Genomic DNA, 16,083 nt, shown 5'->3' with positions numbered 1-16,083 from the left:
CCGAGAGCTGAGATGAGGATCTCAGCTTCTATTTTAGCACTGTTTCTTTTTTTCAATATATGAAATTTATTGTCAAATTGGTTTCCATACAACACCCAGTGCTCATCCCAAAAGGTGCCCTCCTCAATACCCATCACCCACCCTCCCTCCCTCCCACCCCCAATCAACCCTCAGTTTATTCTCAGTTTTTAAGAGTCTCTTATGCTTTGGCTCTCTCCCACTCTAACCTCTTTTTTTTTCCTTCCCCTCCCCCATGGGTTTCTGTTAAGTTTCTCAGGATCCACATAAGAGTGAAAACATATGGTATCTGTCTTTCTCTGTGTGGCTTATTTAACTTAGCATAACACTCTCCAGTTCCATCCACGTTGCTACAAAGGGCCATATTTCATTCTTTCTCATTGCCACATAGTACTCCATTGTGTATATAAACCACAATTTCTTTATGCATTCATCAGTTGATGGACATTTAGGCTCTTTCCATAATTTGGCTATTATTGAGAGTGCTGCTATAAACATTGGGGTACAAATGTCCCTATTTTAGCACTGTTTCTTGCAAGTACAGAACAGTTGTGGAAAGAACCTCAGAGATGTTACTTTGACATTCAAAGATTAAAACCAACATCTTCAAGAAGAATGAGATTCCAAGGCATCTTCATCCATCTCCTCAACCCCACCTCACATATATCTATAGAGAAATTGAATAGAGAGCACCAGGGATTTTAAAACTTGTACACTAAATTTATAGGGATTTTTGCAAACTATAAGTGTTCCATTATTGGTAATAAAAATGACTCTTAGTGAAATAAGTCATACAGAGAAAGACAGATACCATATGTTTTCACTCTTATGTGGATCCTGAGAAACTTAACAGAAACCATGGGGGAGGGGAAGAAAAAAAAAAGTTAGCGAGGGAGGGAGCCAAAGCATAAGAGACTCTTAAAAACTGAGAATAAACTGAGGGTTGATGGGGGGGGATGGGAAAGAGGGGAAAGTGGGTGATGGGCATTGAGTAGGGCCTGTTGGGATGAGCACTGGGTGTTGTATGGTAACCAATTTGACAATAAATTTCATATAAAAATGACTCTTTAAATTAAGATTGATAAATTATTTCCCTCTGGTCATTTTCTTTTATAACAAACAAAACAAAACAAACAAAAAGGAGGTTGTGGATGGAGAGGCTCTGCAGAGCATTTGTTTCTCTATCAGGGCCAGTTGAAGGATGATTTGTGAATTCCTTAATGTAGATACAAAGAAGTGGTAAAGTGGATCTTGTATTATCTCATGGTGAAAGCCTTGTGATTTTAAGGTTGCTCCAAGCTATCCAGATTGACTACCTTTATTGCTGAACTGTGATTAGGCCCTCAAATAACCCTATGATTCAGATGTATTGCTGACCAGAATGACCTAACTTTAAACAGTGAGCTATTAGAAATATCAAAATAATTAATCAGATTGATCATGTAGGATTTAAAGATCCTTGACCAAACCATATATTTGTGAACAGTTGTTTCTATTTTCCCTTATATGTTTACATCCATTTTATTCTACAGGGTAATCTTCTGTTCCAGGGAGAAAGTATCTCATCTGCAGAAAGGAAAGGCATCTGTGGTATTTGTGAAATGCCATGACAAGTCCCTGAATAAAAAGTCTGGCTGGTGAGCATTATGGACTAAAGCTCTCTGGATATCCTGAGCTTGCCCTCTGAGAGACACTGCTTCATACATTGCTCTTCATCTTATGACTAAAGACTTGCACTGATTCTTGTTAGAATCTTCAGGTGGTCTTTCTTAGCCCTTCCATATTTACACATCAGACTTACCCATTTACTTTTCTCAATACTTCCTCTTTTTTCTTCCTCTTTCTGTTCTTTTATTTTACTTTTTGGGCTGCCATAAAATCTTCACTGCTGCATTTTCTGTACTGTATCTCTGCTAACTTTATGGATCCCGTATACAGAGCATATGACACAATCATGGCTGAGGGTGTAGCCCCTCCCCAGATGTACCCAGGGGAGCAAAACATCAGCTGCAATACATAGTCCTTCTTTTTTTTAAGTTTATTTATTTTTATTTTGAGAGAGAGAGAGAGAGAGAGAGTATGCGCATGCACGCACATGCAAGAAAAAGTGGGGGAGGGTCAGAGACAGAGGGAGAGAGAGAATCTCTGTGCTGACAACACAGAGCTCCATATGCTGTTAGCATGGAGCCCCATGTGGAGCTTGAACTCACAAACCCTGAGATCATGACCTGAGCCGAAATCAAGAATCAGATGCTTAGTCAACTGAGCCACCCAGGTGCCCTCACATAGTCCTTCTTGATGCTCCAAGTGGCAGCAGACTCTAGGACAGAGAGCCAAAAGGGCAGCCATCAAGTACCCATCTCAAAATCACCAAAGATGGGGAGCTAATGGAGTTAGAATTCAGGATTCAGGAGACGATTCTCTTTTCTATTTCAAAACAATCCCCTGGCCCTTACCTACATGATCTTTAAGACTAATCCACATGACAGTTGTCAGCCGAATCTTTCTAGAGTGTAATATTAAGTGGAGATTCACATGTGACCTTTCCCAGCCCCTCCTGAATTCTCACATTATCCTACTTTAATTTCTCTGCTCATTCTCCTGCCAGATTCTGAGTACTAATGGGTTAAAGTAAAAGGGGAGGAAAACTTTGATCATGTCATACAAACCAGTGGCACAAGAAAAGAGGGGAAAGGCTAGGCACAACATAATCCTGATGTAAGAAAAACACTTACTTCTGGTTTGTCTTCTCTCAGTTACATTTATAGACAAAAGTACAGAATAAGAATTTCCTAATCAGAAAAATCATATTAAAAACCCTATAGGGAATATCTCTATTATTGTAAATTTCTATTTTATGATGTAATTTATCCATGGGTAATTATGGATTATATATAGATTAGGAAAAAATAGGCAAAAAGAAAATACAATCACTCTGACTCTCTCCTCCAGGGACAACTCCCAATTAACATTAAATGTATATTGTTTTAGACCTTCTCTATGTATATATAATATTTATATATTTTTTTCATTTTTTACAAAAATAGAATTATGACATACTTTGAACGATAAGATGAAGCCACTTTATGAAAAACATTAACCTTAGTAAGAGCACTCAAGATAAATTTGAAATAGAGTAGTTAGTTAATGGTATTCAGCCAGGCAGAATAACTGAATACCTAAGTGGAGACTGTTCTACTCAGAGGCTCATTGCTTTGTTTTCCCTCATCAAAAATCTGAGACAATTTCACATTTACTTTAACTTTTAGAAAAGGAATCCTATATCAAGCTTTAAACATGCATTTATGTCACATACAAACATACACAAAATCACATGTACTTGTATGTTCTCCCCAAATCAAATACAACTTTAAATCTCTGTGTAAATGTAAAAGCAAAACCTGAAAGATTAGGAAATATCTCCAGCTATTTTAAAAGTATTTCTGGTCATACTATTTATATAAGTCACAATAATATATCTGAGAAAATCTAAGGGTACATTCCTTATCTGATAATAAGATTACTGAGACCACAGATATTTAGGCAGCTGTTTTTATACATCTGAACTTTATGCGGAAGTAATTATGAACAAGGCTTGTAACATTCTGCAGTTTTTCTCTTCTGTGACTATATTAATCAAAAGTTCTCTGTCTCTTTTCTTCTGATAAAACTCTTCAGAAGTCTCATTCCTCAAGAAAAGAAAATAATCAGCCATTTCATTTGGCAAGTTTTAGAATTAAGAAATCTTAAATCATATCTTGTTTGAAATCATTTGGTTCAGTCCTCTGAAAATGATAGTCCTTATTGGGATATAGCTAAGTAGGTATTAGAGTGGACATGTGGACATGTGATCCATCGTCCACATCTTTCCTGGGTATATATTCACAACCTTTGTTCTGATCTTCCAGTTGAATGCTTTTATATCATGAAGGTGGGAGGAGGGATGATTGTAGAACACTAAAGAGGTAATAAATTGCTCCTCCTCTTCTGCTTTTTCTCAGAAACTGGGCAAATCTACAGAAGGAAGAACAGAACACGAATTCCATGAAGAATGGAGTAACTTTTACATCAGATGCCCAGTGCTTTGGCTGTTTCAAAGACAAGTTCCCTGAGTATTAATCCCAGCTCTGCTTTGTTATTTTAGGATATAATCTCAAATACAAAAAAAAAAAGTGACTAATTCAATTTGAAGGGTATAGTGGCCAAATAGCACATCCTCCAACATCAAAAGATAGCAGATTTGAAAATCACTGTTTTGTCCTTTGAGAAAGAATTGAGAGCCATTTGGGCCCATGGTAAAATAATAAACCTTCTTTGTATAGTAAGTTTAGTCAATAGCCTAAAGTTGAGTAGAATTTCATATTTTATTTGAAATTCTGCATTTTCTGGACTGATACCTTCTCAAAGTTTTCTCCAAGTCTGAATATAGAAAATGATTTTTTTTTGGTGGCATGAGTTGCACCCATTAGTGCAAAATATGTTTTTTTTGTTTGTTTGTTTTGGTTTCTGTGTTTTCCCAGATTTAGCCAGGGACTAGTGACTTGGAGAGAGGAATAGAAGATGAAGTTGATAAATCACTGAAACTTTAAAACATCCCTGCAGTTGGTTGCATCATTTCTAAGTTACTAATTAAAAGAAATATAAAATTTAGACCAATTCAGTCTTAATAGGCTTTATAGTTTAATCTTTCCCCCTCCTTTGTCTCAAGATTGTATTTTAACAGCATCTTCTATGAGCCTGCTATTGCCAGCTCACACATAATTTTAAACACGGGGAAAGAAAATGATACCACAATTTCATTATCAGATTTCTGAAATTGTTTTCATCAGTTTGGGGTCATTTAATATCTTATAAGCCCTATTCAATTTTAGGTTTATCTCAGTCATGCTTTAGTCATACTTTGAGGATGTCTCTTTCTTCCCTGGTTTTGATAAGAAAATATGTGTTCAAGATCAAATTTTGAATCATGCAAGTTTTAGACAAGGACCATTTTTACTAAGTTAGGAGATGAAAAAGTATATTTCCATAAACAGTGGTTAAAACCATTGTGGGCAATTAAAAGAATCCTCAATCGCCATAGTTACATGAAATGCCATGAGAGTTATTGTTTTTAACAACTAGTCAATAGTGAGTGAACAGTTATTTATAAATTAGGTATCATACTTTCAGAATGATTTTCTCTATATTAATATGAATTGATAAAGAAGTAAAATATCTCAAAGGCTCTTGCTGGGAATCCAAACTGTAAACGTGTGTGGATATCTTAACATATATTCACATATGAAGCCCTGCATATGTGTTTATTATTCAGCATAGCTTGGAAAGTAAAAAATCAAGAGATATAGTATTGGGACATATTGGAGTAGAAATTATTCCAGAAATGCCAAAACTTCAGCCTTTCTTTTGAGAAATATAGTTATGCCTATATAAAGTAATACAAACACTGTGATTAATGTCAGCCAACTTGGAATGAATTTTCTCTAAAAATAAAATGTTGGAGATTTGTTGTTGTCTTCCCCCTTTATTGCTAATTCATTAATTTCCTGGATTTGGGTTTTGAACAAGGATACATAAACTTGAGAAAATATGGATCAAATCAGTGTATGGGCCTAGGAACTCTGACTTTTGCAGACTTCACTATATATGTATATTAACAATGCTTTGGCTTTAAATGTTATTTATTAGCTGTAAATATATGTGTGTATAAGTAAAGGGAGATTATATATATTGGAATGGCTGTGACTATCTGCATTTATAGACAGGTGGTGCTAACTTTTGTACATGTCTTTATCAGTGATAGTCTCAATGAGCCAACTTACTCTGATGAAATAATACCATAAAGTAGGCTTCTTTTTTCTTTAAGGAAACTTAATTAACTATGCTCAGAAATGGAATCTGCTTTTAATAAAATTGACAAAATGTTATTTTAACACTAAGTGATTATTTTGTATTGTTTTAGTCCCCTAAATAGATATTTATTCTTAGGACAGATTCATTCAGCATATTTTTTACTGAGTAAAATTTGCTGAGTAAAATTATTATGCTTGGTGAAAAAAATATAGCTTCTAAGAATTACAGTGCACATTGTGTTTTATTTTTATATTTACATTTGTACAAAGCCTTAGAGATCCTTTAAACCAACTATAAAAGAAAAGAATACAGATTTTTTTCCCTAAATAAAATACATGAATTTTACTTGTCTACACTTACTTTTTAAGTAGTAAAATATTAGATTAATTAAAAAATTTTTGACCATTTTCTAGAATGAATTATTTTTATTTCTGAGGTCTAATTATTACCTACAAAGTGAGTTTGTGTGATAAAATCAACTATTTGATATTGGAAGGTGAATTTTTTATAAACTTTTTTGGGGGAAAAGAATAACATACAGCCATATATGCATCTACGTAGGGATTGCTTCTTAGTACAATCAGGAAGAATTTAATCTAGAAAACAATTGTTTCATTGGCCACTGACCCAAAATTTCATGGTTAGTTAGGCATAAGACCTTCTGGACTGGGGTCTCCCTGACAGGAAGAGACTCTCCAGTTTAAATTTTGCTCACAGCCCATTAATGCATATTGATATAACCAAAAAGACAAATAATAACAGGAGTTGGTGAGGCTGCGGAGAAATGTAAGCCTGCATATATTGCTGAGGGGAATGTAAAGTGGTGTGGCCGATGTGGAAAATAGTTTGGCAGTGTTTTGAAAAATTAATTATAGAGTTTAACCCATATGACCCACTGATCCCACTACTAGGTATACACCCAAGAGGAGTGAACCATATCTCCACAAAGCTTTAACACAAAATATTCATAGCAGCATTATTCATAAGAGCTCCAAATGGGAAGGAACCCAAACATCCATCAATGGGTGAAGACATAAAGAAAATGTGGTATGTTCATACAAAGGAATATTGTTGAAAAGTAAAAGAACAAACTGCTGATATCTGCTACAAATTGGGTGCATCTCAAACACTTTTGCTGTATGAAAGGACCAGATATGAAAGACTCCATATTGTATGATTTCATTTGTATGAAATCCAGAAAAGGCAAATTTATAGAGACAAAAAGTAGATTTAGCTGTTGCTTGGGAATGGGAGTTAGAAGAACAATTGACTACAAATGGATATAAAGGATCTTTTTGGGGATGATGAAAATTAGATGGTGGTGATGAGTGCACAACTCTGTACTTCACTAAAAAATATTATATTATACACTTAAAGTAGGTGACTTTTATAGCATGCCTCAATAAAGGTCTTAAAAATGTATATGCATAGAACTGTGGGGATAGACACAACCACTTTACATATATAACCTATGAAAATTATAATTTAGGGGCACTCCCCTCTTGCCCTTACAGAAGGAATCTGCAGTGTTTATCTAGTATCCTCTAACACCAGCCTTGTTTATCCAAAGGCCCAACACATGGCAGTTTGTTATAAGTAAACACTGCCATATCCTTGTTCTATTAAAGATGTTTTATTTTAGCCCTGATTCAGTTAGACATAAATGGGCCCATTTATGATGCATTGATCATACTGTAGAAATGCTATCATAAAGATAACCATCCTCTAAATGAATCTTATTGGGAATTTCCTATATTTAGAATGTCATCAAATACACATTTTTACAAGTAGCATCTTTTTAGAAATCACTTAATACAATATTCTCATTTTTTAGTTGATATAATCAGCTCAGAGAGGTTAAGTGATTTGCCTGATGTTATACTGCAAGTATACACACATGAAACTAGAATGGATTTTTACTGGTTAATAACTTATGTTTACATTATCTGGCCTCCCAAATACATTAAAAATATGTGCTTAGGTTTAAATTTGCCTCATATACAGAGCACAGTTAATTCACATTTAGAAGATACATTCTGGGACTTCTACTAGGATAAGATGGATTTACATTAATCCCATCACACCTTTTGTGACTATTGACACAGCATGCATGTAATGGTGAAGCTTCCCACTAAGTACACTCTCTACCATGGATACCAGTAGCTAATTACACCTCAATTCTTAATTTTGTTATCACAGTATTGTACGCATAGAACTATGTGTCTGCAGATCAAACACATATATAGAACCACTGGAATAGTGTAGCAATTGGCCATTAAATTGGCCCTCAAAATTCCCATGCTTTGATATTCCCATCCTTGGGTAGTCACCTCCCACGTTGACCTATGTGAACAGTAACAGTTGGAAAAGGTACGTTATTTCTAAAAGTGATGGCTATAAAAGCACAAGCTCTGTTTTGGTTGTTCTCTCGTGCTGTCTCTGCTCTTGGGTCACTCACTCTGGAGGAAACCATGTTGTGAGTGTCCCTATGGAGAAGCCTATTGTAGTGAAAGACTAACACCTCTTCTCAGCAGCCACAAGAATAAACTTGGAAGACATACATATGGCCAACAGACACATGAAAAGATGAACACCACTAATCATCAGGAAAGTGCAAATCAAAACCACAGTGAGATATCACCTTACACCTGTCAGAATGGCTAGAATTAAACAGACAAGAAAAACAAGTGCTGGTGAGGATTTAGAGAGAAATGAAGCTTCGTGCACTCTTAGTGGGAATATAAGTTGGTACAGCCACTGTGGAAAGCAGTATAGAGAGTCCTCAAAATAATAAATATAGAAATACCATATGATCCAATGGTACCCCAAATGGGTATTTATCCAAAAAAGCCAAAAACACTAATTTGAAAAGATATATTCACCTCTATGCCATTGCAAAATTATTTACAATAGCCAAGATATGGAAGCAGCCCATGTGCCTACCAATAAATAAATGGATAAATAAAATGTATATATATATATATATATGTGCGTGTGTGTGTGTATGCATAAAGAAGATATATATATATACACACCATATATGTATACTATATATACACAACCATATATATCTACCATATATATATCTAAATGTATATATACTATATATACTATATATATAGTATATTGTATATATATACTATATATACAATATACTATATATACTATACTATATATATACTATATATACTATATGTATACTATACTATATATATATACTATGCTATACTATATATATATACATATATACTGTATGTATATATATATATATAGAGAGAGAGAGAGAGAGTATACACACACACACACACACACACACACACACACTGGAAACCATAAAAAGGATGAGATCTTGCTGTTTGCAACCATATGGATGGACTAAGCATATTGTGCTAAGTGAAGTAAGTCAGATAGAGAAAGACAAATACCATATGATTCACATATATCCAGAATCTAAAACCAAAACAAATGAATAAACAAACAAAAAGTAGAAACTTATTCATAAATACAGAGAACAGATTGATTGTTGCCAGAGGGGAGGAGGAGAGAGAGATAAACAAAGTAGGTGAAGGGAAACTGGAGGTATAGACTTCCACTTATGAAATAAAGTCAGGGGAATAAAAGGTACAGCACAGAGAATATAGTCATTGGTATTGTACTAGTGTTGCATGGTAACTGATGGTCACTACATTGATGGTGAACATAGTATAATACATATGCTTGTCCAATCACTATGCTGTACACCTGAAACTAATGTAACATTGCATGTCAACTGTAATTCAATAAAAATATTGTGTTTCATGTTACTTATAGTATTTATTATTCTTTTGATATCTTTTATGTCCTTAGTGATATTCTCTGTTTCATTTCTGATATTTCTAGTTGTGTCTTCTTTTCTTTGTCAGTTTTTGTAGAGGTTTGTCAGTTGTATTGATCTTTCATTTAAAAAATTTAAAATTAAAAAATTAAGTGATATGGGTCATATATTTTGCTTTCATAGTTACCTTAAACTAAAATAAGTATGGTTTTATAAAATCTGTAACCTCCTAAGATATTTAGAGACAGATAGTTACAAATGTTCCAGACATAACCTCTCTTTTGTTCATTAGGGAAAGACTTTTGGAAAACAGAAGGAAACAGATGGATGCTGGAAAACAATTTTGCAAATTCTTAAAAAGCTAAACAAATGCCTACCATATAGTTCAGCCTATCTACTCCTAGGAATTTACCAAAGACAAATGAGAGCATACGTTCATACAGACTTGATAGGAATGTTCTTAACAGATCTATATGTACTAGCTGGAAACTGGAAGCTGCACAGTAATTATCAACATGTGAATGTGTAAAAAAAAATTGTGAACTACTGATACACTCAAAAACATGAATGAATCTGAAAATAATTATGGCTGTGTGAAAGGAGCCAGGTAAGAGTACATACTGTATTATTTCATTTATCTAAAATTCTGGTAATTTCAAATTAATCTATGACAGGATGTTGATTAGTGATTATATATTCCATTTCAAGTTCTCCCGTCTTTGACCACTACTTCCTGTCTTTCTATCTAATCAATCTACTGTTCCCACCTCAACAATTCTTCAAATGTTTTTGAACCTCCAGTTCATTGATTTATCCATCTCTTGCTTCCTTACATATTCTCACTTTGATCCTTACTCAGATTTTAAGGCCCTTGGAATTTAATCTTGAATCTTTTTTTTACCCCACAGATATAGTCAATAAGTCAAGAAATCCTACCAACTCGGTTTCAAAGTATATCCAGAATCTGACCATTTTTTACTCTTGTTAATGCAATCACTATCAAGTTTTACCTGGATTATTGCAATAGTCTTCCCTTTCTCTGCAATTGCCTTGGTTACCCACTGATATAGTAATAATATATCAACCACATGAACTTTTCAGAATATAGTATAACATCCCATTCCTCTACTCAAAACTTAATCTCTCTACTAACAACAAAACTTTAAATTGTTATTGCCTTATGTGAACAAATATGTGTGCAGGTATGTGCATGCACATATGTGTATGTGCAATTTGTTCCATTTTACATTTAGCCCACTTCTAGTTAATTTTTATATACAGTGAAAACTATGGTTAGAAGTTTTTGTTGTTGTTATGGTGGTGATTGCTCTTTTATTTAACATAGTCAAATTGTTCCAACAGTATTTGTTGTAAAGACTGCCCTTTCTGCATCAAGTCACATTGGCAAATCTGTTCTATGATCCTCACAGATTATTTACTCATAATGATTAATTTTTTGGCATATTTGGACTCTGAACAGGCTAACCTCAGAAAACCTGCACAAAAGTTCTCATGTGGAGATTTCCTTATTTTATCATGGCTCAAGATTTTGTTTTGTTTTGTTTTTGTTTTTGTTTTTGTTTTACCTTCTCATCCCAGGCTTCTGGACCTACTATGGAAATCTGCCTAAGATGTGAGATTAAGGGTAGTACCTAAACCTAAATTCTTCCTCTGACTTTTCCCATTCCTTTGACAGGGTTCCAAAAGAGTCTAGAGAGACTCTTTTTTAGGCTTAGAAATCTTTTAATTGATAAATTAAGGCAATTATTTAGTGAAAGATAATACACAAATATTTCACAATAAAAATGAAACTCATTCTTAGGACAAAACAGAAGAAATTGTTTAAGGGAATAAGATCAGTAATAAAATTAATGAAATTTGACTTCGTAAGCCAAGAATGGTGAAATTTTCCTTACAGTCTTAGTTTTCTTATAAGGGGATAGTATGGTGGCATAAATCATGTCATAGATGAGATTCTGAGGGTTGGCATATGATCTGCACCTGAGATCTAGAAGTTATGATTCTAGGCCCTCACAAGCATCTTATTTTCTAATCCTTATAATAATCCTTGATATTGGTATCATTGCCCCATTATAGCTGAGGAAATGTTATGCTAAAGTCCAGGCTCACACTACCAGAATGTGGCTTCCAGGAGGTGTAATCCCAAGACCATCTCCAGAATCGGGCTGAGCTAAATTGAAACTAGGAGTTCTTTAAACCCCTTAATGGTATATAATGGTCCAAACTGCAAGTCAAGGGAAGTAGATAAGTAGAGAGATAATAAATTATTGTATTTCCTATACTTTTCTAATTCAGCCAAGTAATTCTTCATTAATCTAATATGGAAGCTCTGCCCCAGACAGCATGGGCTCTTAATCTTTCTCCAAACAAAGCTTCTTACTGTAACTTACACATTTTTGCTCATGTGGCTCTCCCTGCCTAGAATAACCACCGTATCTTCTCTGTATCTTTAATGACTACATTCACTGTTCTGAACTCCCTCCCTCAATCTTTTTTCTTCCATTACCACATTACCACTAGGATCAGTCAGCATAAATGTAGCATGTATTTGTTCAGATATTGCTTTAATAAAAATAGTAGATACCATTTTCTCTGCATCATCTATGTGCCACACACTGTGCAAGTCACTTTGTTTTATTATCACAAAAGTCCTCTAAGAAAGGTATTTTAATCTCCCCTTTATTGATGAGTACATTGAGAAGAAGAGAAATTAAGTAACTTAGAAATTAGAGACTCATAGCTAGTAAGTGGACAAGTTGGCATTCAAACGCATGTCTGGCTTCAAAGTCATCGTTTTCCTTCTAAGTTTTAAGCCTGTTTGAGCATGTCAGTGCACATAAGAATGTCCACCAGAAATATATTGGCAGGAAAAAATTCCCCTAAGGGAAAAAAAAGCCTGAATACACAATAACAACTCATAGATGAGGGATCAGGATGGAAAAGAGAGACGTTTGAGTTCTGCCATGTGTCTGTTTCTCCTATTATCTTGCGCCTCAGCCCCTATGGAGGTATTCCTGAGGTATAGGGAGAAGGGATTAATCTGTGGTTGGCTAAATTTAGCATTCATAGTGTGGTGTCTGGTAGCACCTTTGGCCAAACATTTTCCCAGTAAAGTTTAGTGCACAGGAGTCTCTGGTGTTTTTTGAAAGCTTCACTGGTTTCAGTGGGGACTCAATCAGAAAACCTTGACATCTCTGTCACTTAAATAATTCATTGGTGTTGAGCTGTAACAAATGATATTGTTAACAGCTGGAGGTACAGAGGAAGGAAAGTGTAGAGTCACTTCAGGCTGACAAATTTTAGTAGGCATCTCCTACGTGCAGGCAATTTGTAAGGTGCTAAGATCATAGTACCTATGGCAAGTTTTAGCAGGCTTATGGGAGTAGATAGGAAAGCTATGTGTGACATGGATCTTCATATGCTTCGTGTGCCCAGAAGTGGATGCCTTTTTTTAGTTCAGCTGCCCACAGTGCGCATTTTTTTTTTTTTTGGTAATTTAAAGGCACTTTAAAGGCACTGTACATGTTAGCACTGACTTTACTTACTGCCTTGTCCTTCACCAAAATTAGGTAAGATTTAAGGATGCGGGAGGTATCTGGCTATGAAGTAGGGGCTAGAAAATGCTGTTATATTTGTGCTCTGGCTCTATGTTGCCTCCATCATTCTATTTTCCCAGAAATGAATTTACATAGTTTGTCTTGCCTTCTGAGATGGATACTGGGCTTCTTTAATAATAATGATTACATTATATATCTACTTAAAAAAAAACCCTCAGAGTATAAAAATAAATATACTTACATTTATATTAACAACTCTTTGTTAAATAGTTGCACAAATAAATGGATGGTGACTATCGTGAATACTTTTTTCTTTATTTTTTAAATTTTAATTCCAGTATAGTTAACATACAGAGTTATATTAGTTTCAGGTATATTATATAGTGATTCAACAATTCCATACATTACCCAGTGCTCATCATGACAAGTGGACTCATTAATTTCCATTACCTATTTCACCCATCCCCCATACACCTCCTTTGTGGTAACCATCAGTTTGTTATCAATAGTTAAAAGCCTGTTTCTTGGCTTGTCTCTCATTTAAGAAACAAAACATGAGCAAAGGAATAAGAACTTTTCAAACTCTGACTAGTAGCTTAAATGAATGAGACTCTTCACCCTATCTCTACCTCTATAGGTTTCTACAAGTAATGGGTATAATTGAAATTGACCAGCATTTGGGGTGCTTGGGTGGCTCAGTCAGTTAATCATCTGACTCTTGATTTCAGCTCAGGTTAAGATCTTGTGGTTCATGAGTTCAGGCCCTGCATTGGGGTCTGCACAGTGTGGACCGTGCTTGGGATTCTCTCCCTCTTCACTCCTCTGCCCCTCTCATGGTCTCTCTTTCTCTCAAAATAAATTAAAAAAAAAAAAAGAAATTGACCAGTATTCATTCTTTCTGGGAACAGGGCATTTAGGATGTTCTAAAAATATATTCTTTAATTTATTAAAATGTATTTCTCATGATGCTGTAGTTTTAGATTTTGCTTTTTTTGTTTTTTACATTGTTTTTACACTGAAATAAACATAAGCTTTTCCTTCACTAAAAAAATGTATTTTTCAAGAATGTAACAAACATGAACATAATTAGCTTCAGGAAAAGATTTCCCCATATTTCCTAAGAAGAAAACAAAAAGGAACTGAGATGCTGACCTAAAAAAGCTAAATAAAGATAGGGTGAATTGAGTTGGGGTTAAAAAAAATAGAAAGCAGAAGTTAGAAAGAAGGAAGGAAAATATTCATATCTTAACACTTTATAGTTAATGTTAATTTTAAAAGAAAAAAATAACTTTATTTTCTGTGTGTGCCAACATCATGTGAGATAGTGTCATACCCAAGAGCAATGACAGTAGAGATTAAATAAAGAGGTCATCATTGTGAACTCAGCACTTTGTTATCTAAGGGCTAGAAAATTAGTCTCTCAGTAGCCCCACGTTGGAGAGTCTGGGTTATAAAACGAGGTCCTTGGATTCCTCTATATGTGAATTTGGGCTAAGATGCCAATGACAAGCATATTATCAGAGGTATGAAGCATTCTATTTGAAACTAGAGCACTAATCATTTTAAGGTGATCATGACTCTAAGGGCACATTTGAGCTCCATATACATGAAATAGTATCAGTCTGGGTGGCACAGTCGGTTAAGCATCTGGCTCTTGATCTCAGCTCATGTCATGATCTCACAGTTTGTGAGTTCAAGCTCCACAACGGGCTCTGCACTGATGTTGCACAGCCTGTTTGGGATTCTGTCTCTACTTCTTTCTGACCCTCCCCCACTTGTGCTCTCGCTCAAAATAAGTAAATTAAATACACAAACAAACAATATCAGTCTACTCCTTGATCTTTACCGCTCCTGTAACCTTAAAGGTATGATGTGAGTGAATGAGGATGATACCTTTTTATTCATACCGGTGAAAGAAGACACACTCAAGCTATATTGAATATTTGTTATGAAAGAAATTAGGAATAGATCACTATTATTATAAGTGGACATCTTTCCACAAGATGATTTTTCAAAGGAATTGATAAATTACAATGTTTTCCGTATTTTCTTATGTTACATTGCTAAAATCTTATCATAAAAATAATGGAAAAAATGTGACCCATTTAAGATTAGCTGAAATATGAATTTCACACATACCAAAAGAAAAACCAAAAGATAACAAATTGCTGAAAAAATTGATATTAAAAAACAAGTTTCTAAAAATCAAATCACACACACGCGCGTGTGCGCGCGTGTGCGCGCGCGCGCGCACACACACACACACGCAAAGAGGGAAAAGGGGCAAAAAATGGGAACAGAAAAGTAAATGTAAAAAGACCCTCAAACAGATGGAAAGATAGTATCTCATACTTAGAGATAAACAAACAAAAAAACCAAAAAGCCACTTTATATGAACTTATATTGGGAAAATTATAAAGTTTAAAGATACACTTTGTTAGCAACCCTGAAAGGAAATAAGAACTCTCTTACATTTGTGGCAAGACAGTGCATTGGTACAATTCTCATGGAGGGCAATTGGTAATTCCTATCAAAATTATAAATGCATATCATTTTCCAGTATCCCTGCTTCTAAGAATTTTATATTGAAGATTCACATCTGCAAAAAGATATTGGCATAGTGCCACTCATCATAGTTTTGTTTTTAATAGCAAATTTGTGAACAACACGTATGTCCATTAATTGAAATTATTTGCAACCATAAAAAAATTGAGGATGAAAAATCATTTGTCAAAATTTGGTATCCATTCATGATAAAACTCTCCAAAAATTAGAAATAGAAGGGTATATTCTCAATTTGAAGAGCACTGTATTAGGGTTCTC

At 34.6% G+C, this 16,083-nt stretch overlaps 1 protein-coding gene across 2 annotated transcripts in view; it reads left to right on the top strand.

Moving 5' to 3' along the window:
• LPL (lipoprotein lipase) overlaps positions 1 to 15,862 on the top strand; it is a 36,047-nt gene extending 20,185 nt beyond the window's left edge. The window contains exons 9-11 of one of the 2 annotated variants that reach the window (XR_007151835.1): positions 1,551 to 1,655; positions 4,020 to 4,729; positions 15,852 to 15,862. Coding sequence is in view for 1 of the 2 variants with exons in the window: in XM_047857461.1 (XP_047713417.1) it covers positions 1,551 to 1,655; position 4,020 (106 nt within the window). In the remaining variant the exon portion in view is untranslated. Of the gene's footprint in view, positions 1 to 1,550; positions 1,656 to 4,019; positions 5,523 to 15,851 lie in introns of those variants that run through there. The other variant, XM_047857461.1, reaches the window with a different exon arrangement.
• The last annotated feature ends 221 nt before the right edge of the window (positions 15,863 to 16,083 follow it).

Source organism: Prionailurus viverrinus, chromosome B1 (genome assembly GCF_022837055.1).
Source record: "Prionailurus viverrinus isolate Anna chromosome B1, UM_Priviv_1.0, whole genome shotgun sequence".
Lineage (NCBI taxonomy): Eukaryota > Metazoa > Chordata > Mammalia > Carnivora > Felidae > Prionailurus > Prionailurus viverrinus.
This window is presented reverse-complemented; position numbering and strand designations above follow the sequence as displayed.